The sequence below is a fragment of the Malaya genurostris genome, chromosome 2 (genome assembly GCF_030247185.1).
Source record: "Malaya genurostris strain Urasoe2022 chromosome 2, Malgen_1.1, whole genome shotgun sequence".
NCBI classification, from domain to species: domain Eukaryota; kingdom Metazoa; phylum Arthropoda; class Insecta; order Diptera; family Culicidae; genus Malaya; species Malaya genurostris.
In genome coordinates, this window is record NC_080571.1 from 84626782 (window position 1) to 84650419 (window position 23638).

At 38.3% G+C, this 23638-nt stretch overlaps 2 protein-coding genes and 2 long non-coding RNA genes across 7 annotated transcripts in view; 2 read left to right on the forward strand and 2 right to left on the reverse strand.

The window, feature by feature from the left end:
• Nucleotides 1-1779, forward strand: LOC131431786 (threonine aspartase 1). 2 transcript variants are annotated; one of them, XM_058597675.1, is made up of 4 exons: nt 1-62; nt 124-198; nt 267-1204; nt 1265-1779. In XM_058597675.1, exons 2-4 carry the CDS (start codon nt 171-173, stop codon nt 1346-1348), a joined length of 1050 nt encoding a protein of 349 aa, XP_058453658.1. In that variant the 5' UTR covers nt 1-62; nt 124-170; the 3' UTR covers nt 1349-1779. The 2 variants fall into 2 exon arrangements, with proteins under 2 accessions (XP_058453658.1, XP_058453657.1); XM_058597674.1 differs by having other exon boundaries at nt 7-198.
• LOC131431787 (uncharacterized) lies at nt 1206-2438 on the reverse strand. The gene is made up of 2 exons (XR_009229726.1): nt 2076-2438; nt 1206-2006 (listed from the first exon to the last, which is right to left on the reverse strand). It is a non-coding gene; the product is annotated as an uncharacterized LOC131431787 (long non-coding RNA).
• Nucleotides 2439-2765: 327 nt separating this feature from the next.
• LOC131432204 (uncharacterized) lies at nt 2766-8436 on the forward strand. 2 transcript variants are annotated; one of them, XR_009229816.1, is made up of 3 exons: nt 2766-2865; nt 2920-3895; nt 8151-8436. It is a non-coding gene; the product is annotated as an uncharacterized LOC131432204 (long non-coding RNA). The 2 variants fall into 2 exon arrangements; XR_009229817.1 differs by having other exon boundaries at nt 2920-3032.
• A 1773-nt stretch (nt 8437-10209) lies between these two features.
• Nucleotides 10210-23638, reverse strand: part of LOC131432661 (uncharacterized) — a 711303-nt gene continuing 697874 nt past the window's right edge. For both annotated transcript variants that reach the window (XM_058599064.1, XM_058599065.1), the window contains 2 exons: nt 23134-23311; nt 10210-23053 (listed from right to left, as the gene is read on the reverse strand). In XM_058599064.1, the coding sequence (XP_058455047.1) occupies nt 20091-23053; nt 23134-23311 (3141 nt within the window). In that variant the 3' untranslated portion in view covers nt 10210-20090. The remainder of the gene's footprint in view (nt 23054-23133; nt 23312-23638) is intronic.

Here is a 23638-nt window from a genome sequence, read left to right on the forward strand (position 1 = left end):
AGAGTCATAGACCAACACAAACGCTTCGTAAATTTTGTCTGACAACACTCAATCTGCACAAAGTATATTTTAGATAAGCACTTTATAAATATTTCATTAGGTTAAAAAATAAACCTCTCTTAGTCTATCTTTAATTCATTTCCTGACTACCGACATTAATCTGAGGCGATATGCCTGGATTTGTTGCTGTTCATACTGGTAAGATATTCGACTTGGAATCAAAGAAGAATGATTACAAACCTTTTTCGAATCGATATTTTGAACAGGAGCTGGTAACTGCATCGATGAAACATTATACAAAAATGTTTGTAAGGAGGCATGCATCCAAGGAGTTAGTGCATTACAAAACGGAGGAAGTGCCTTGGATGCATGCGAGCTAGCTATCATGACCTTGGAGAACTCCTGCGCGACAAACGCTGGACTTGGTTCAAATTTAACCTGGGACAGACGAGTGGAATGTGATGCATGTATAATGGATGGAGGAAGTTTGCAGTTTGGAGCCTGTACTAACGTTTCCGATGTAAAGAATCCGATCAGCTTAGCTCGACACATATGTGAAAAACAATCGAATCTATTGAGCTTCGGTAGGATTCCGCCAATGGTGCTGTCGGGGAGAGGTGCTTCTGCTTACGCGAAAGAAATCGGACTACGTATTGTTCCTATGGAGCATATGATTTCAGCAAAAGCAGCCAAAAGCTATGAACACTATAGGAAAAGTATAGCAAAATACGAGGAAATGAATCAATTAAAGTTATCCCCCTTGGACACAGTGGGAGCGGTTTGTGTCGACGCTGGGGGTTCTATAGTAGCTGGATGTAGTTCAGGAGGATTATTGTTGAAAGTGAGCGGACGAATAGGGCAAGCTGCAACCTATGGAGCTGGATGTTGGGCCATGATGGACGAACCCAGCTGCATGTCTGCCGCCACATGTACAACAGGCAATGGAGAGTATCTGATGAAAACGCTTTTTGCTAAAGAACTAGTAGAAGATTTGATCAACTGTAACTGTCCAATAACCTCACAGCACCAAATATATCAGAAAAAGCTGCTGAATTCTCCGTTTTTGGCAAAGCAGAACGAAATCCATGCCGGGTCATTATCGATAATCTACAACACTGCCAGTAATGATGGTGATCTATTGTGGGCCCATACCACTAATTCAATGTGTTTGGGTTTCCAATCAACGAAACAGAAGAAGCCGAAGGTAAAATGATACCTACATGTTTAATTGATATATGTTTAATTGATTGTATTTGTTTTGCAGTTCGTTTTATCAAAGCTTCCTCCGAATCTCTCCTGTGGAACTAAAACTATTGTTAGCGGTCATCACTTTAAGCTATCTTATTGACTGTCAGTACGCATGCATTGTTGCTGTGCTGAGTACGAGATTGGTCTTTACTTGTATGGTTTGAAAGGAAGTTCCTCGTATTCCGCAGTGCCTACCGACCATGTGGTATTTGGCGGCTGATAGCTTTCAGCCATAGATTTGACCGATGAGGCTTCCACTCCCGCGTTGTGACAACCGGCAGAAACTGAAGTTAGTGAGTTACGCGACATCCTACTATGTCGACAACTGAATGGTTGAATGAACTTCACCTCCGTTGGAGTTCTATCAGAAGTTTGTCAGCAATGTCAGGCGTAAAAGGACTGTAGCTTTGAAGCTGTAATTTTATAATTGTAATTTTTAGTCGGCCGAACAAAACAGAACTACAACCGCCATGTTGCTAGAATTTCACTACAAAGAATTTAAATAAAATTTTTCACTTTGTCTCGCCTTAATGGACGTCTTTCATTTGATATTATGCAAATAGATGTAGATATCTGGTCAGTAATCCGAACAATACATTTCGAGCGAACCAGCGTTGGATGTATCAGTGTAGTTAGTTGCACGGAATGCGGGCCTTTAATATTCTTACTGTACTTCAACGACGTCAACTTTTCTCTGGAGGGCACTCATCTATCGTTTGCTGATAACGTTTAGATATTCTATTACTCCCGAAGCTTTTCTACAACGAGTGGTACAAAGTTAACCGTATGAAAGTAGGAAGAAAAAAGAACCATTCAATTTCGAATACCTTTTGGAAGGATCTCCGATAGGCCGGATGACGTGCGGTAATGATCTTGCTATTCTTCTCGATGAGCAACTGACATTCAAGAAACGCATCAGCTATATTGTTTCTAAAGCTTCTCGCAACTAAGGCCGAAGGCAGAGTGTGCACGAGAAGCTGTGCCGAGCTGGTGACTGACATTAGCGGCCCTTACACGATCATTAAAAGTGTTATTACTAGCGGCCCTTACACGATCATTAAAAGTGTCATTACTAAGTAATGACACTTCTGCTCAAACGCTAGTCATTACTGCATTACTGTACATCATTACTTTTTAGCATTACACGTTCATTATTAATGATGAGTGTTTGTAACTACTCCAGCAATAGCAATATTTTTATTTTCGTTTAGCTGAACATAAATTTGATTTGCCATTGAAACGTTAAGGTTAATAAAATATTAACAATTTAAATCTACACTTTGTCATTTTTTCGCGTATAGTTCTAAAGATATTCAGCACTTCCACAAAAAAAAATAAGAAGAAGAAATAATGTTGGTAATGATGGAAAATCCGGAATTCCATCATTACTCGTGTCATTACTGAACTCGTAGACCTTACACGATCATTTAAAGTGTCATTACTTTTTTAGTAATGACACTTTTAATGATCGTGTAAGGGCCGCTATTCACGTTTTATATTTTCACTGTGCACTACGCAGTTATTTTGTGACGAATTATTTCGAAGAAAATTTTCAGTGGCCACTAGAAAAAATTGAATAAGAGCAAAACAAAAACGCGAGAATCTACGATCTATTCAGTAAGTATAATAATTACAAATTATTGTTGATTATTTACAGAAAGCTCTTTCCAGATCATGCTTATATTGTCGGGAAGTCAATATAAGATATGTCGAAGAACTTCAACGACATGTAAACCGATATATTCGATAATCGGCGGTTAGTCCAAATTGCATATTTAACAATTGTACGTACTCGAAACATAAATAATGTAATGTATATGTTTTCAAATATGTTGTTTTTGTCAAACGTTCAACAAGGGTTATGCCGGACATACAGTAAACATTTTTACTGACCTTGTCAATAATTAATTGTCATAACACTCTTCAATATCGCTTGCAAGGTACGTCCATTGGCAGAATCCTTTGTCGGTGGACCAGATGTTCACCTTGCGACAAATTCACGATAAGTTTTGGGAGTACAACTTGCGGACTCATCACTTGTTTGTAGATTTCAAAGCAGCATACGACTTAGTGAAACGAGCCGAATTGTGGCGAAAACACTTTCTGACAAAGCTAATAAGACTGATTCGTGCGACGCTCAATGGATCGAAATCAAGCGTCAAGATAGCTGGTATGACATACGATACTTTCGTGACGTTAGATGGAGTGAAGCAGAGCGACACGCTCTCAAATTTATTGTTCAGCGTTCGAAGGTGCGAGGCGAAGATTCGGCGTGCAGAGAAACGGATCTTGGAACACTAGTGACATACACCGTGGCGTTCCGAAGAAATTTGGTGCCCGGGTCCGCCCCCCAACGTTGATTTAGTGAGCAAAAAAAAAAGGTCTCAAGGATTGGTTTGCCATCGCACACAATATATCAATTTATGAGAACGATTTTAGATATTCAGAAGTGTGAAGATTTACGTCATCCAGTTATGTATCGTGCGAAGATTGAGCCTACATTTTTGAAAGAATTCTTCAAAAAGGCGACCACATTTTCGACCGGAAATAACGACACTGACGATGCATGTCACGAGGTTCGATGGGTTCGGTGAAAGACACGTGTCTGAGAGATAGAAATGGTGTCTGAAAATCTTCAATCGATTAGGTATTTATTATAAAATATATTATGGATTCCGTATGGAATTAAGGGGGAAGTAAGGGATAATTTGAATAAAACACAATTTTTTTTGTAAAATTTTACGGAGAAACAGCTTAAGCAAATTTATCCAAACTTTTTTTACATTATAAGCCATCATTTAAAGAACATTTAGTTAAATTTCCGTATATTAATATTTAAAAATAAGGCGGTAACAGAGCATTCCCTAAAACCTCTTTTGAGAATCACGTTGCGCGGTAAACAGGATAACTCGGCGTAGAATTATCTGAAATCAAAAATGTTCTTAAATTTACTCCCCCCTCTGTCGTTCTCAAGTTATTACTTTGATTTTTTAACAGTTCGTGGCAAATTCAAGCAAGAAACGCGATCTTACGCTAAATTTTCCGCCAATTTTGAGGTGAAAAACTACCATAATATGAAAATGGAAAAATTTAAAAAAAACAATTTGGTTTGGAATTTCATACCAAGAAAGTATGTTTCAATTTTGAAAAGAATCGGTTCAGTAAAGCTTGCTTCATTTAGAATTGGAACAAACTTTTGCTCATATTGTGGCGCTTCTGGTGGACGGATTTGGAAGTTATTGGCGCCCACTTGTCGGGAATTTTGTCAGCTTCATGTATGATTTTTGACATTCCGCAAATCGACTGTACTTTGTAAGCAATCAACATGGAAGCCGAAAGAAGGGAAAAAATTGTGCACAGTTATTTGGAAAATCCATTGTGGTCTGAATCTAGGCTAGCTAAATAGCTGAAATTGTCCAGAAATACCGTATGGCGCGTTATCAATCGTCGGAGTGGAACTGTCGACTGGAAACTGAGTGGTAAGATTTTGAAGACGATGATTTGGCCAAAAAATTCGGTGCTGCCCATAGTACCGTGAGGAGAACTCGAATCCGGGAAGGAATCAAGTCGTATCGAGATAGCAAACAGCCAAATCGGACCATAAAACAGAATAGTGTGGTCAAAATTCGTGCTCGGAAACTATATGACCAGGTGCTGACCAAGTTCGACGGGTGTCTTCTGATGGACGATGAAACCTATGTCAAGGCTGACTTCGGGAAAATCCCAGGTCAAAAATTTTACTTGGCAACGGCTCGGGGTGATGTTCCAGCTAAATTTTTATTTGTTTTTGCCGACAAATTTACAAGAAATTTTATGATTTGGCAGGGCATTTGCAGCTGTGGCAAAAAAAAAAACGAAAGTTTTCGTTACAAGTAAGGCAATGACAACGGAACTATACCAAATAGAGTTTCTCCAAAAACGAACCATCCGTAATGTTTTGGCAAGCTGTCATTACAGCAAAGTCGTTCAAGAATGGTATGCAGAGAAAGGGGTCCAGTTTGTTCCGAAAAACCTTAACCCACCCAACTGCCCCCAGTTCCGTCCTATTGAGAAATACTGGGCAATCATGAAGAGGAGACTCAAGACAAAGGGATCAATCAGATGACGACTTGGTCGAATAAGATAGCTAAAAAGATGGACGAAGAAGGTGTGCGCCGCCTAATGAGCCGTGTTACAGGAAAAATTCGAGAATTTCTTCGAAACCGTGACGAATAATTTTATCCATATTTTTTTTTTAAAGTATGAAGAAAACGCTACATTTGTATAAAAAAAGATCGTAAATTCGATAATAAATAATTGAAATACAGGCAATTGTTTTTGATCCAATTCTATCTGAAGCAATTGGTTTTTTTTCTCAAAAAGTGAGCAAAAAATATTTTTGGTAACTTACACTGAATCATTGATCGATATTTTTGAAATGTTAAACTACAAGAAAATATTTAAAAAATACGATTTTCTGAAACTGTTTATTTCTTTTTTTCGGAAGTGAAAAAGTAAAACCACAACCTGGCCAAGAGAAAACTGTACGAAAAACACTCATTTCTTTTTAACTCCTGTAAGTTTTCTGATGGTATGCAAGACATTAGGTGGCATTAAAAGTTTATATACTAAATATGAATTTTTAATGCCACCTAAAGTCCATATTTCAGCTCTACCGTCAACTATTACCAAAACTCCCTCGGCATCTTGGAGCCTAAGCAGTGTGCCTTCAAACTTATAATATCAAATGAAAAAAACTATTATCAATGATTGAATCGCGATTATAATATTAGTATCAATCATTATTGAATATAGCAATAATAAAATATTAACATGTTGGACGAAAATTTGACATGAGTCATTTTATTTCAATTGATGTGTCCCTTAATTTAACGAGTCTCAGTGATATTTACTTAAAACCGGTAACAGTCTACAAAGTTCGTTTATTTACGGATTATTTGTAAATTTCATCGAACGTCGGTAATGAATGACGAACTAAAGACTGTCCCAAAAAGTATGAACGAACTTTGATTTCGCTGTAAATAATTCACAAGTGTTAGAAATTCAAATTTTATTCGATATACTGATAATATTAGACTACCTCAACAGAATATTATTCTCAACATTTGCTACTTAGCCATTGTAGATTAGCTGGCGCACCTTCTTGCGAACTTTCCTCATTAAATTCCGTACAGACTTCTTGGCGACAAGTTTTGACACTTTTTTCCAATCTTTTTCGAACTGTTGAATGGTTTCGGCTGCCGAGACATGTTTCCTCAGAGGTGCCTTTGTTAATGCCCAAAATTCCTCAATTGGTCGAAGTTGAGGGCAATTTGATGGAATCATATCTTCTGGGACCAAAGTGACATTTTTGGTAGTATACCATTCTACCGTTGATTTCGAGTAGTGGCATGTAGCAAAATCTTGCCAGAAGACAACAGGATCCTTGTGGCTTTGAATCATGGGTAGAAGTCGGTTTTGTAAACGTTCCTTGATGTATATTTCGCTGTTCATTGAAGCAGTGGTGATGAAGGGTTTCGAAATCTTACCGCAGCTACAAATTGCTTGCCAGACCATCGATGTCTCGGACTGGTTTAACACTTGCCCTTCTCGCACCGTATAATATTGTGGTCCCGGCAAGGATTTGTAATCGAGTTTCACGTGGGTTTCGTCGTCCATGATTATGCAGTTCAAATTTCCAGCAAGAATCGTATTGTACAGCTTTCGAACCCTCGGCCTGATCGATGCTTCTTGTTTCGGACTACAGTTTGGTTGTTTTTGCTTCTTATAGGGTCGAAGATTCAAACGTTCTTTAGCACGAAGAACATTTGACTTCGAAGTGTCCACTTTTTTGCCCACATCCCGAACTGAAACCTCCTTCTTTTACTCGAACGCCTTCAGTATACGTTTATCCAATTGAGGGTTAGCAGGACCTTTTTTTGACCCGTTTTCGGTTTATCCTCAAAGGTGCTATCCTCACCGAACTTCTTGATTGCATTTCGCACTGCTTTTCCACTTACTCCTTCCATTTTTGCTATCTTTCTCAGTGACAGTCCGCGTTCTGTGCACCATTTGTACACAATTTTTCGACGTTGTTCTGCTGAAAGTCCACGCATTTCGAAACAAACTAATGAAAACCGATAAACAACTGCACAAGTGGTTAGAGAAGAGTGTAAACAATAGGACGCAGCCATAAAAATTGACAGATTCTGAACCATTGCGAAATGGCAGCGGTTTTTGGTTGCGTCCATACTTTCAGGAACAGTCTTTAGTCAGTATAATTTTGACAGGAGGATGTTGAGAGAAACGTTACCGATAGTTCAACAAATGAAACTTTTACTGAAACAGATTCTAGTGGCTAAGTTACGTGTCCGCAACATTCAGTATAAAGATACTCGGTTTTGTAACACACTTAAATTGGATTACCGATGTCAGCTGTTCAATCCTTTTTAGCTGATTTTTCAGTGGTACTTCAAGGTACTGCTGTCAACAAATGTTTGTTTGTGCTGATATATCAGTAGATTGAGAAATTTTTGGTAAGTCGGCTATTCTGAACTAGTCAAAGATGAAAAAATTACCGATTGAAGTTTAGCGTGTAATTACCGTGTTTACCAGCAATCGGTCGTTTTGCCGAAATCAGCAAATTAACGATATCTCAACTTTTAGACAACCGAAATTCGGTGATTCTTCAAAGTAGCCATTTTTCTTCAGTGCAGAACTGATGTGCATTTGTTCATATGTGTAATTAGTTGCAAATAATGATTGAATTCGAATATATTAGTTCTGTAATACTCTCTTGTGGCCGTAAGAATAACACTATTTCTTATGGTTTAATAATCGTATTTTATTAACTCCCGCGCAACTGATATCAACTCAACTCAACCGACTCAACTTAACATTAACCTCGTTCTCTTTCTGCACAGGCCCGTACTCAGGTACCACAAGTTCAATGCTCGACGATTATTCGTGGAACAAGAAATCCTCCAGAGTATTCTTACGGGATAAAGACCCTCGCAACGCTAATCTACTGCATGAAATTAATTGCACTCCGGTATGATATATTGTTTTAAATATTCAATGTTTTATTGAGCCATTAGTTTCGTTGTTACCGGAATCTGATTTTCTGCGGAAAATCGAATTGTGTTCTCTACTGTAAATAACAGTGCATCCATTCTACGGCGTATATGTTTGGCAACATTTTCTTCATGCACGCAGAGATAAAAATGTTAAAATAACCAAATTTGGGTTTCACCCAACGAATGTTTTTGTTGAAATAGTGACAAAAGAAAATCTGGTTTGATATTGCATTTATTGCTACTTGAAACTACCAAAAATGATCGTTTATATTTCTCGGTGGATTAGTTTGTTTCAATCAATATTTTGCTAAAAATAACAAATATTTCACTGCGTTTCTGTCAATCTCTTGACAAACAATTTCACAATAAATTCAACTTAAAAAATAGTTTTGAATGAAACGAACTCTAGTTGAAGTCAATAATTGTAACAATTAAATTCACAAAACCTTTTAGTTGAAATAAATTTCCTTGAAATTAGTTATTTCAACTAACGCTTTTGATTGTTGAAACCATACATTTTTGTTTAATTTCAGGAATAAAATGATTTCTTTCAAACTAATTTAACAAAGTAATTTTTGATACTAATTTTATTTGTTTTCAATTTCCCAATATACAATTTTTTAAATTTTGTATTTTTTTCAAGACTTTTAGCCATTTTGTCGCTAGACGATCGAATTATTTACATACCAATATCAAGCCCTGGTTTTTTAATTTTGATAACAATCAACGATTCGGTGCTCCATCAGTCAAAATAGAGATCCTGCATAAAATATTTTTTGCAAAGAAAATGTGTTATGTAATGTTATGCGATTTTCAAAATATTCACAATTATCGATATATACGCTTGAATTATTGAAAATCCCTCAAGAAATTAAAGAAGCAGATAAACTTTTGTTATAAAACTTGTAAAAAACTTTATCCGCGGGAGATAAAAAAATGCCATGGATTATTCTCGCGGGAAAAAATGCTCTTGCCTATTGGAAATAAGCCTTTACGGTTCATTTGAACAGTAAACTTAGTTATATCAGTACACAAATAAGATCATAGATTAATTGAACCCTTTTCTTTCTTGAAATAAAGATACAGCAGGATTAAGTCAACACGGATATTTCGATAACGTCAATTCAACTTTGGTTAAAATGTAATAAATAGTTAATTTATTTCAACAACAAAATTCATCAGGAGCAAATAAATTGTTCGTTTGGTTAAACCAAAGTTTAGATTCAAATCAAGCACTGAACATTTTTTATATTTAAGGAAAAAATTGGTTCAAAACAATCATATTCTAGCTTGAAATGAACATCAATCATATTGAAAATTCTACTGACTGTTTTGTTATTTTAAACATGCTCCATTTCTCTGCGTGTGGGACATTTTTTTTCTTATTTTACTTTTCTTAGCCTATTAGTTCAGCAGCCAACATAATGTTGAAATGAATAAATAACGTGTTTTAACTGGAATGTTTATTTTATATTTAAAATTTTATTTTTATTTATTGCTTAAAATCTCGACATTAGCTCACATGCTTGAACACCGATATGTTCGGTTATTTGTTTTTTCAAAAGCGACGAAGATCTCGGTAATTTATAGTTTTCTCGAAACCGAAAATCTCGGTAAAAGACGAGAATTTCAGTTGTTTTAATGTTTGCCGAGCACTCGGCTGTTCAAATCTCGGCAGTTTTGCCGAGATTCGGAAAAAAAATCTAAGTGTGTACTCTTGTTTGACCAACTTTTGATCGCAACGCCCTTTAGATCGATGAATGGATGTTTCGTTTATTAAGATGTAGTCCTACGTCAAAAGAGGTTTTGAGTAAAATCACTAGAACTCGCAGGTAATAGTTTTCCCCACTTGAAATCATCAAAAGATTGTGATATTTCGTACCGGACAATACAAAAACGTCGATAATAATGTTAACTAATTTTATTAGTTATGCTTATCTACTTGCCGATTCATATGTATGAGTTTTACATCAGTTTTAGGTTAAGGGGGAAGGGATATGAGGATTTCATCCATTTCACACGAATATCGCCAACATGTTTGTTGTTGTTGTTGTTTTTTTGTTTGTTGTAGTAGTACAAGGTAGTGTATGTATGCTTCTAGATTAGATGATTTCATTGAACTGAAACATTCGCCCTTCCGGTATGTTTAATATTCCATTTCGGCTAGATGATTTGTGATTAGTTATGCACATATGCAACAGATTCGACAGTTCGTTTGTCTCCCGTGTTCTCAATTTTGGTCACGGAATATGGGATATCTAGTAACATGCAATCTGCTCATTGCCTCCAGTTTAGTCTGTGATTATGATAGCGCGCTCAGCTGCATAGTTTACAGTTATTTAACATAAGAAAATATCGAACAAAAAATTACATTCAGTTGAGAAATCGTTCAAATTTATCTGGAATGATGTGATGTTGAGAATGTGAAGCGAAAACAAAACAAAACAAAAAAAAATGACTGTCTTGGTTCATTGAAATTCGTGACTAGCTGAACTCATATCGGTTTTTTTGTTTAACTTGGAACGAGTGAAAAACGTTGAGTGATTCGATTTTTCCAGTAAAGTAAAAACAACATTGATAAACTTGTAAAGTAAAATAACAGGCAATTGTAATACTAAATAAAAAAACGAATCAACTTAAGCTAGGTAAAATGACACACGCAGAATTCTTAAAATGTTCTAAAAACACGTTGATTGTTTTTAGCATATGTACCTGTGTTTTTTTTTTGTAGATATGACACTCAATAAGGTTAAGGAGTGGGGAAATGGTAGAAAAACGTGCAGGAATGGGAAATTTTATTTGATATATTTTTTTTGGTGGATATGAATTTGGTATACTATTTAGTGATATGGCCCAAAGAGCTTTGTTTTTTTTGCTGTACTACAACTTAGGGATTAATCATTCAAAACGTAATCCTGCTCTACGCTAATTATAAAACAGTATCTGCGCTTAATGTATTACTGATTAGGCTAATTTATGTCGCGCTAATAAATACGGGTTATATGCGGTAGCTTATAAAACTATCATCATCAGTTGCAATATTGTCACACATCGAACAGACATTTGGTAGCCAATGTTGTCGGTCGGTCGCGAGTTCCGGCGTTCGTACTTGTCAATAAATTATTGCCCGTATAGCAAGCAGTGCGATCGCATCGTTCACTCGATATGATTAACCGCAATCCGTGTCGGGTTGGGCCTTTAATGTAGAATTATTGGAGATTAATTCCACATTATGCTGGATCAGCAGCCGGTAATCGGGGTTTTGCGTTCGATTACTGAACTGCGGCATGCGTGCGAGCAGTGATTCTTTCTCACATCAATCGATTTATTAGTCATATTTTACTTATTAGTATAACATAAATTGTTCCTAAACTAGTTCAGGATAGTAGTCGGGCTAGTCATCCTATTCATACACGTACTGGAGCTGATCAATTTCGGCTCTGATTGGTTCGATTTCTGGTTGGTATTTGGTTCGGTCAATTTGATTTGATTGATTTGCCATTCGAAAAATATGTCATTTTCAATCTTTCGATAGCCCCACACCTATCATGATATTGTTATAGTTTGTGTGATTTTTATGTTTCCGTCCTATTTCACAAGGATATTAAAGCTAACAATGTTTGTTTCTTAACTACACATATGCTAATCGAAATTCTGATTAGATAACATCAACGATCGGGTTGTTAATTATTGTTATAAGATAATTGATCTAGAATACAATGTTTTCAAAATATACCTAAATGAACATATCTTACTTTCATATTAATGCTAATCCACGTGTTTGGCCGAACAACAGTGACAACAGATATCACACCTTTTTTCGAATTTTATTTAACGTCAAATTAAGAAAATATTTGAAATGGTTTTTAATCATGTGGTCATTCGCCCCTCGGGTGATTCATTATTCCAAAAATATAACGACTTCTAAAACTATGTTGTGAAGAGACCACAGCGATTCGTGGTGTACAAAAATGTCGATAACTTCTACGAACGGGACTCAATGTGAGCAGCCACAAAACAATAGCCGGGGAAAGTGTGGAGCACTGAAAACAGACTTTTAGGAGTTCTGTTTGGGAGAAATCGCTTATTGTCGAGCTTTTCTATGAATTATCCAAAATTAGGCAGGAAAAACTATGTGGGTACCACCCAAAAAAAAGCAAAGTCTTGGCATTACATTTCTTTTTGCGAAATTTGGCCTTTCTGTTTCAACTGACTTCACAGTCGATTTATAGCGTACAGGGCCATTGCATGTCTAGTACTACGATCATACTGACACTAAGAATCCTTCCAGGTAGGGACTCGAACATACGACCACTGGCTTGTAAGACCACCGCCTTATGCATTGAACCGTCAACCCGGGCGAAACCCAAACTTTGGGTAAATAACCGATTACTCTTTTTGAGTTCATAATGGGTAGTAACTGAATCATTATTTACCCAAACTTTGACTTGATCGTAAAAAATAGGTAGCCAGCATTGTCAAAGTTGCAATGGCAACACTTTTGGAAACCTTCCATTTACCTAAATATTAAGGTTAGTCTGGTACATAAACCATATGCGGATTTCCTTTTTTTGATTATGAGTAGGTTTCAACCTAAAATTCGGTTGCGACTGGTAAGAATTTAGGTAAGAGTTTAGTTAGAAAATTTTTCCGAGGCCCGGAGGGCCGAGTGTCATATACCAATCGATTCAGCTCGACGAACTCAGCAAATGTCCATGTGTGTGTGTGTGTGTGTGTGTGTTGTCAACTAAGAGGTCGAAATCTCAGAGATGGCTGGACCGATTTTGATCAAACTAATCAAAGGTCTCCCCGTCACCCAGAATGCTATTGAATGGTTTTGAGATCGGATGTTTACTTACGAGGTTATACGAGGTTTTATGTTAAAATTTTCAGTTTTTTGTCAGTATCAGTCACATTTGACCTTGAAAACAGAATATGTTTCCAGACTTAGATTCTGCACGGTAATAGCTATCCAACAAGCCATAGATTGTTAAAATCCGTCCATTTTTAACGGAGATATCGAAATTTTTGTGTAAACGACTTTTCCCCCTATTCCAGCAGTAGGAGTTTTGAGCGCTGTATGACAAAGTAATGCTTGGGAGCAACAAAAAACACGATTTTTATACTGTTACATACAATTGTTTCTAAGTACCAAAAAGACTGTGTGCAGCATCCTTTTTCATGACATTTAGCCTCGGACCGATTTTAGCACGGTTCGTTTTTGGCAACATAATCGTTCGAATATACCATATGTAAACCCGATGATGGCAGAATTTTCGAGTTGAAAGCAATTCCATAATTATATTGATTTAAACTACTTACAGCAATAAATGCTGGAAGAACATAACACCCATATACCATTCGAATCAGTTCGTCGAGATCGGCAAATGCGTGTGTGACAAATAATTTCACCCAATTTTTTTCGGAGATGACTCAACCGTTTTCTACAAACTCAGATTCATATGAAAAGTCGTATGCTCCCAAACAAGGTTTCTGAATTACGTTTGGATCCGACTTCTAATTGCCGAACCACCGGATGATATGTGAAACGAAATTAAAATTGTGGACCCATTTTTCTCGTAGATGGCTGAACCGATCTCAAATTCAAATGAAAAGCTTTAGGATCCTGTACAACATCTTGCTTTCCAGTCAGATCCAACTTTCGGTTTAGGAGATATAGGCTGATTAGTATAAAAATGTCTTTTACTCTTTTTCATTTTTAACGACTAAGTTTAGTAGTCAATATTTCTTTTTTTTTTTTGCGATATTCTCCTAACCAGTGACCATTTTTTTTTGTAGAAACAGACAATGAAAATTATAGAATGATAGTACTCAAGGGAGAACAAGGATGTGAAAATATAGAACGGAAAGGTGAGACGTGACAGAGGGTCATTTAAGCAAGCAGAAATCTTCTAGTAACTTAACTTTTCCTTCTACCAGAGGAGTTGGGCTTAGGCATCTGAACAATGCGAATCACCCAAGTCTCTGGTATGTCGGAAAGTAGTGATAAAGGTCTTTTACCATTGACTACAGAAAAAAAATTAACATGATGGGTTTCCATCGGGGTAGCGATGAATGGAGCGCTACTGAACGCCGCTTACAACCTAGGCTAAACAGCCAAAACGCTGTGACTCTGGGCACATAAGCAATAGTTCGAACAAACCTTCCATTCCGATATTCAACTAGCCGTATAGAGATAAAGAAAAAACATCCATGCAGTGAAGAACTCATTGTGTGTGAGAATGCCGTCGCAAGTAGAAAGTGACAACTTCTGGTAACTTTTCTTTTGCCGGTTCGGATAGCAAATGGTAAAAGACCTTTATCACTACTTTCCGACATACCAGAGACTTGGGTGATTCGCATTGTTCAGATGCCTAAGCCCAACTCCTCTGGTAGAAGGTAAAAGTTAAGTTACTAGAAGATTTCTGCTTGCTTAAATGACCCTCTGTCACGTCTCACCTTTCCGTTCTATATTTTCACATCCTTGCTCTTCCTTGAGTACTATCATTCTATAATTTTTATTGTCTGTTTCTACAAAAAAAGGTCTCTGGTTAGGAGAATATCGTAAAAAGAAAAAAATATAAAAATGTCTATTTCACATAAATTAATCAGGTTTATCGGGTTTGCTGATTTGGATAGCCGATAACCAAATAAACTTATTTCAGTTTTAGTGGTACTCAGTTTTCGATTCGGATTTAATTCGCACTACGATTTCTCAAAGATGTTTATACTGATTTTCAAACATTTTGAAACAAATGTAAAATAAACAGCTACTCAGGTGAATTTATCTGACTTCTGCTACACCGATTTTCGAATTCCGGTTCCAGTATTGAATCGTTTTTCAAAGCTCAATCGTTTTCTAAAAGAAAAGCCAGATCTACAAAGACAAAATTAATTAATATTATCCAATTCTGACTTCCGATTCTGGAATTACAGGATGATGAATTTTTAAAATTCAAAGCGATTTAGAAGATGACAATCCCGAAAAGCTTAAAAGTTTAACTCAAAACTATTGCAATTTATTCGTCATATGGCCATACGAATCGGTTTGGGTTATGCTGGTTCCTGAATACCGGCCCTGGAAGTACCTTAAATTACCGTAAATCATAAGTGGAACTTACTTCGACATATCATGGAACGTTCAATCGATTGTCACACTTTTAGATTCAAATTCGATCCGATTTTCAGTTTCGATATTACAGAGTAATGAGTGAATAAAATCTCAAATTGCCGCTTAAAACGACGGTCATTAAAATTATGTCATGAAAACTGAAACACCGAAGAATATGCATGCAAAAAACACATGCGGATTGATAAAAAAAGGTATCATCTCACTGCTAGGTGGATTAAGCACGTTTTTCAATCACATTTACATGGCTGTCCAAGACAAGTTTCTTAGACAGCCAAAATGTACACGCTTATAAAAAGTTAATCAGAGTTTGAGTGCTAGTTACTCATTTTCAAATGATACATGGAAACGTTAAAAATTCAGTACTTACCATCAATGATAATAAGTAAATCTTACTCTAAATTTGAGTTTAACGGAAGAACCCGTTTTTATGTTACTATTCGAGAAATCAATCTAAACGTCGTAATAACCATTGTAGCAACGAGTGCTATTTTTTGTTAGTGAGATCGCGTATTTTAAGGGTGACTCGCTTAACACAAACAGTTTTGTGTCTGTAAAAAACGGGATGATAGACTGTGCTGTTGTTAATGCCATTGACGCAGATATTCACCCCGATTCTGTATTTCGTTCGAATAGGATTGTTTCGATCAAATACAAAATTTGGCATTCCGCAACTCGATCGAGTTCGAGTTTTCCATACAAAAGCATCACTCGATCGAATTAGAGAATGCAAATTTTTACATTCGTTCGACAAAATCCGATTCGATCGAAATACAGAATAGGGGGATTGTGTCCAGGATTATGCTTCAGAATGGAAACGAATATGCTCAAATGTGTTATTTATGAGGAATAAGTGTCTGATGGGTGCATAAGCATTATTAAAATGTTTGTTAAGGTACTATTGACCCACTACTCCATGCAACCGCCACTTGATATGATGTCTCGAAGTTAGAAATCAATTTTAACGGAATAATAAATAAACACAGTAGGGTTATTTTAAGTATTGAGTGTCAATTGCCGAATATTTTAATACAATATCCTCAGAAAAGAAGAAATTTTAACGAAAATTTTAATCATGTAAAATGAAATTTCACTCAAAATTTGAGTACTAATAACTAAATTTTTGGCTCATGTACAAATAAATTTACTACATTTACTCAGTAAATGAGTAAATTTTACCCAAACATCGTTTGCAGTGGAAGAACTCAAATATGAGTAACTAAGAAGTTGCTCTAAATTAGAGTTGTTCCACTTTTTCTGTAAAAGAGTGCAATCTTACTCATTTTTGAGTAACTATTTTTAAGCGTGTATGAATTTCTATTGTCATCGTAATCGGTTATCGTATTAGCGGACCTTACACGATCATTAAAAGTGTCATCACTAAAAAATAACATCATTTTTATGAGCGTGTAAGATGCAGTAATGACGAGTTCGCCATGCAAATTTGGAATATCATTACTTAGTGATCATTAAAAATGACATTAATAATTCTCGTGTAAGGGCCGCTATTGACGTTATTCAGTTATGTCTCTGACATTACCAATTCACCTTTTTTGCAAGATTTTTTCTGTGTCGGGAAACAACAATCGAACTGTCCCGTGAATTATTTTAACTTTTAGGCTGTGAACCATTTCGCGGTTAATTTTAACTTTTGGTTAAAATCTCAGACTTGAGTGGTTATTTTGTGTCGAGTATTTAAATATAACTAAAACTGCGGCTCATTTCAAAGTTTGACGGATGGAAAGTTATTTGGGTTCATTTTGCATTGGAAATAAATTTAACTAAACAATTGATATTAGAATTTTCTTTGCAGGATTTTTTCCAGTGTCGAAAAATAACAATGCCTTCGAGCAGGGTTATTTTTGCCAACATCAAAATAACCGCTCGAGTGTCAGATTTCAACCAAAAGTTAAAACTACCCGCGAAATGGTTCATAGCCTTATTTGACCTAACTTGATAATCGAGCAGTTATTTTGTCATTGTCAAAAAAAAAAAACCTGCTCGAAAGTATGGTTATTTTTGACAGTTCGATATAGTTACTTTCCGATACTGAAAAAAATCTTGCAAAAAAATTCTGGCATGTGTTTAATTTGTTTTTATGCTTTGAGTAAATAATAGAAAATACCACAATAAAAAGTTCTAATACATTGTCAAGCAAAGTGAGTCTTCTTCGATGTTCTTCTTACGTTGCGATTATTATACCCAATGACATCATTTTCTTTTCAGTGGAAAATATGCCCAAATAATTTCCCATACTTCAAACTTTGAATTGGACCGGAAGTTTGAGTTAAATTTAACTACTCGATAAAAAATAACTATCGAAATGTCAAATTTCAAACAAAAATAATTCGCGAGGTGGTCCACGGCCCTACTCGACTGCTCGTTTCCTGCACGGTTAAAGTTCAAAACCCATTTTTGAGTACCACAAACATCCATTTTCAACTTCAATCCAAGCTGTCAAAAGTAGGATACTTTTCAACATAAAAAAGCAAAGCCTTGGTATTACATTCCTGTAGTGGAATTTGGCCTTCTGTTTTAACAGACTTCGCAGCCGATTCAGAGATTGCACGGCTGGTGCTACGATTCTATTGACACTACGAATCCTTCCAGGTCATAACATATAAGCATGTGTTAAATACAAGCATAAATCAAATAAACATAGATTTCCCATTGTACGGAGACACTAACAGCGCTTCTAGTGAGAAACGGGTGAACTTTTCTCCATTAGCTATTGTGGTTGTGTTAAATGCGCAGGCAACTTTGTACATGCATTTTAGGAGCATTTACGCACCCATTCTACACCAGACGGCGCTTTTGGTGTCACGGGTTGCTCAACTACATTACTATTACACTGGGAAATCTAGGTTTATTTTATTTATGATACAAGTCTTATCCACATTGCTGGTCAGAGATGTCAGAGAGCAAGTTTAATTTCTCTCCCACTCTGACAACATAAAAAGAACATAGCTCAAGATCGCACCAGAGTGAAACACAAAGAGCTCTCAAATTCTCTGCGGTGGACGTAGATGTTTTAACCGAAGTGTACACTCTGGTGTACGGCTCATATAAGGGAAGTGTGAGGCTTGCACATTCAACAAAAATTCAACTTGTCGTTGGATATTCAATTTTCGATGCGATCTTCAGTGCAAGGCTCTCTGTAAAACATTAAAAATCACTGAACTGTTCGTGCCCTAACGCGAAAATGATTCACTTAAGCTTTAACTGTTAGTTTTAAACATAAATGTATCTGTCGGATCATTGTAATCTGTTGATACAAAAGATGAGGAGGTTTTATGCCTGCTGGAGAGATAGAGATTGCTATATTTTATCTCCATCGGGTTTTTTCCTGTTCCCCAAATAAATAAATGAATGATAATTGAAGGAGAAAGATTTTCGAGTATTCGGTGTGTTCGAGACCATAATCTTGCGCTCAATACTCGGCGTTGAAGTATAGAATGAGTGTCGCGCTGTCGCATGGTTTTCGAGCTGCATTTCAATTATAGAAAACTGTTGACATCGGAAGGTTGATGAAGTTGATACATTACAGTCGATTGAACACGTAGCAAGAATGCTAGAAAGGCGGGTGGCCTATGTGATGTTGATTAGAGAACCTAGAAAAGGTAGATGAATGCGGAACAGATCTCGCTTTCGTTGGATATGCATAATCAAGGAAGAAGTGCGGGTGTATAAAGGGACTGCAAAATGATGACTGAAAATCGACTGGATCCTGAAAATCTTTAATTTGTTCTAATAAGTTCCAGAGTTGAGATTTGCACTGTTAAAGTAGAGTAAGTTATGAAACAAATTCCACCTGAACACATATATTCAAGTTCAAAAAAAAAAAAAAAGAAACAAAGGTTAAAGGTATTTTGTCTGTTAACAAACACAAAATGGGCTAGACCCTAGACCGCTAGCACGGCTCTAGTCTTAGGAATCGAACAACGGGAAGATTCAAGTTCGTGTTTGCCGACTATTTGTAGACTGAAAACGGAACCAATCGTCTTATCCTCGACTATGACATCCTAAGTCTATATTCATCCTTGAGCATAGGGACTAAGTCACATTTTGGTACGATTTGGTCAACTGCCACTATTCCAAAGTGGTTCTGAAGTGTTATGCCACCGACCGATTTCGTCTCTCAGCTAATTTCGACCAATCGAAAAATACTAGACAATTTCAAAGCAGTAATTTTGACAAAGCGGCGGGACAGTCAAGGAATTCTGCTATGAAATTTGCAAGTGGGACGTCCTCAGCATCGAAACTCCCAAGGCGTACAACCACAAGATTCAAATCTTTGGTATAACAGAACTGTTCCTTCAACGACATAGAAAGCAACGAAACTTTGTTTTTGATGGAAACCTGTCTTCGATTTCCAATATCTCCGGGAAAGTATGAATACATTTTCACTATTTTGGCCAATCACGTGAATCGCTTCCTACTGATAGGTCATTACGTGCTCCAACACGTGTTCATCTCTAATAAATAACAAATGCCTGAAAACTTAATCTCTAAGAAGTTCAACGTACACCAACAAATTGCTTCCAAAATCTACCAACATAGTTTAACAATTAACCTAATTCACAGATACCAACACAACTTCCAACAGTTTCTAGTTTCTATTTACAACCGCCGCAGATGCTGCCCAGCCCGCAGTTCCACTAGGGAGAAAACACCCGCAAACTGCGCAACAGTGTTGCCAGAACGTTGGCCAGACACTCGGCGTGCAGTGCCAGCTGGCCGGCACCAAGTGGTCCTACTTTGACGCACGCCAGCTCCCGGAAGCTGGAGGCAACGTCGTGAATCTTCAGTACGATGTTTCTCGTTTGCAGCGGTGCCGAAGTATACCGGGTCAGGTCCTGGGCCAACTCGGTGATTCTTCGTAGAGCCGATAGGCACGCTGTCAGATGCTCCGGTAGATTGGTCAGGTTTGCATCGGACATCGATACCACCAGATGTTTGGATGCAGTTACCAAATGAAGTGACTGGTCGGTCAGTTCGTCCTTGGCCAGCTGGAATTTCTCTTCGTCGATGCTGGTGCCGCCGCCGGCCGTTTGGGCGGCAGAGCACATGGCTGCCACTTGGTCCAGCTTCACCAACAGACCAGCCATGGCAACATCGGTTTTTGCCATCAGTGTGTCGACGTTTAGTACGTGACCATTCCGATTGGACAGAATGGGACTGCTCGGGTTACTGAGGTTCGTTTTGCGGGTCATCTGAGGTGAGCACAGCAGCGACAGCTGTGGTCTGTTTTCTGTCGAGGGGTTTTTCATGCAGACTGGCGGGCAGTCACTGTGTGACCGAAAGTGACCGTTTTGACGATTCGTGGGCGTCGGTGACAGTGACTGTAGAGGTTTGTCGGTCAGATCGTCCCTGTTGAACGCTCGTTCAATTTCCCTATAACAGTTTGGATTACGGTGTAAATGAGGCGAACCAATACCGGCCGTTCTAACCGGAGAATTGTTAGCAGAGTTTGATAGTGTGTACGTCATAGGGTTCTTCAGGATCGGAACGGGACTACGAATACATGGCTTCAACGGAACTGGTGGAAGGGGGGGCTTTTTTGGCGGTAACGTAGAGAGGTTGACCGGTGGAGGAGAGACTGATTGCTTCTCGAAACGGGGAGGTAGTGAAGGCGGATCCATTTCATAGTAACTGCCATGGTTACCGTTCGTTTTGGCATAGTTGGGAGAGTTTGGAGAACGAATCGGCGAGTTGAGTTTCAGCTGCAGTTCTACGCTTTTGGGCGGTCTTTCCGGAGCACTAACTTCTGATGTGTGAGGACATCGCTTCGGAGGAAGTGCCAACTCACCAGCTTTGGCTTCAAAGATTTTAATACCATTGGAAACCTGACCTCCGGTAGGCTCTTCAGATTTATCTTTTTTCAATTTTGCACAGCATGAAAATGGGCCTTTCCGATCCACCGTCGGATATTCGATCACATGACCGTTGGTTTTCTCGGTTGCAGTTGTGACGTTTGCGTTGGCTGCTTCCGAATTGCTGTAGAGATCGTAGTCGGTACTTCGTTGCTCCCTCATCTCTGGTGGATAGTACACCTCGAATCTGGACTTGTCATATTTGGCCAGTAAATTGATGGAGTTCGTTTCGGTATTGACTCTAGGTTTTGGTACTGGCGGCTCGCTCGGTGCGATATGGTTGTGGTTCTTGGCGTTGTCACCATTGTTCAGAGCTGGACTATGGAGGCTGGGAACATCTTTTTTCAGTGCAAGTGGTGCGGGTTTTTTCGTGCCTGGGTCACTGTCGGCTAGTCCCGGTGGAGGGGGAATGATATACGACAAAATTTCCTCGGGGGTCAGTTCTACAGCTGGAGTAATCTTTTTAGTTGGGGGTTCTATCGTTACCTTTTTCAAAAACTCCTCCAGATCTCCGACAACGCTATCCACATTAGACGTTTCGGTTTCTTGCTTGGAACCGGCGGCTGAGTTCGTTCCGTCATCAAATCCCGTCGGAGGAATGTTCAGTACATTCAGGTTGTCCAGCTCATCTGGGGTTTGCGGAGGCGGTATCGATCGTAGGTCAATTATATCGGGATCAGTTTCGATGATGGTATCATCGCCTATCTCGTAACCATACAATTCGGCTATCTTCTTCGCTGCTAGATCGGTATTCTCCAAATTGTCACTGCTGCTTGCTTCCTTCAGTTGACGGAGATACTCTTTCAAGTTCATATCTTTTGTATCACAACCAAGAATCGAGCTATCTGGACTATGCAATCCGAAGCTCGTACGTAAAGTCTTGTTCCTTAGGCTAGTTTGAGGCATTTGGTTAGAGTTTTTATGAATGGGAGAACTGTTCGGAGTGTATAACGATTCGGAGTCACTTTCACTCTGAGACAAATCATTGCCCAAAGCTTGCAAATCACTGAGAATTTGGCTCAGCCCTTGAACTTTCCGTTGGCTCTTGGGAGTGTTCTGGGCCGAGTTGTTCTCCAATTGCCCGTTTACTTCGCTGAACGGGGCAGTGTATATTGAGTTCAATCCCTTGGCAATGCCGTCCAACCCTTGGTTGATGGTCTCCGTGAGTAAAGTGAGCGAATCGCTATGCTTCAACACTCCCGGTGCATCTTCATTCGAAGATTGCTTACTACTGTTTAAGCTCTCACAGTCACTTTCCACGTCGACGGACGTCTCTCGCCACAGATTCAATTTACCAGGCCGTACGTCGAACTCATGGCAGTACTCGCCGTGTTCATTCAGATACCGCTCGGAACTCTCCACCATCTTGTGCATCTCGGCAACCCTTCGGAGAACCTCCTCGTTCCGGGCTTCCGATTTCAGTATTCCACCCGCACGATCCAGCCCATCCCTAGAAACGCGAGGGTTGTGCAACTCGAAACCGTATTCGTCACTACCGGGTAGCTTGAGATTCTTGTTCGACGTTAATGTATTATTCATATTCCTGTCGCAATCGTCCGATTTCGAGGGAAGGTACATCGTTTTGGTCGAATGGTATGGCGGTGGCATCAGGAACGCCATACTGTGGGTTTGCTTCTCCGAAGGAAGATAACTCCAGCATGAGTGGACAACGGTATGTTGCGACAGGTAGGGAGGTGCGATTTCTTCCACTACGGTTTCCCGTTCCTGTTCCAACGGAAGTTCTTTGCCTGTGGATTAGAAACAACAAGTAGTTACTTTAGTTCGCTTGGCAGTGAGTACAACAAAGTACAGTACAAATGAACATTACCCGCAATAAGTCGATAGTATCCGGCGAGGACGATGGCAAACTCGCAGGCATCTCGGTCCTCCATCGAAAAATTGATCACTCGATCGGGGGTGATGAACACGGCTACCGTGTTGGATACGTCGTCATCTCGTGTCACCACGACACGTACCAGATCTTCTAGGTTGCATATCGGTTGTGGCTGAAAAAAAACAACAGAAACGATTGTTGAATGTCGTATGTAGCGATTTGAGTTGTAACTCTTCACATAGCATAATGACTGAAACCATTCAATCAATGTGAGAGTAAACAAAACGAAACTTTTCCAATGATCATCGGAATATGCGAGTAATTTTAGCGTCGAACCTCAAGATCGGATCATTAGAGATGTCAGGTAAAATTTCAAATATCTTCAGGCAGAGTTGAAATAGTCTGACGAATGTCTTCGAGGAGCATGATTTTAAAAACAGTAGGCAAAGAAAAAGAAACATGTCTGCGGCTTATTCAATAAATCTGTAGATTTACAGAC

Coding starts and splice junctions, on each gene's coding strand:
- LOC131431786 (XM_058597675.1), top strand. CDS start 171: ATGCCTGGATTTGTTGCTGTTCATACTG. Junction 199..266: donor ATTTGTTGCTGTTCATACTG/GTAAGATATTCG, acceptor TATTTTGAACAG/GAGCTGGTAACTGCATCGAT. Junction 1,205..1,264: donor CGAAACAGAAGAAGCCGAAG/GTAAAATGATAC, acceptor TTTGTTTTGCAG/TTCGTTTTATCAAAGCTTCC.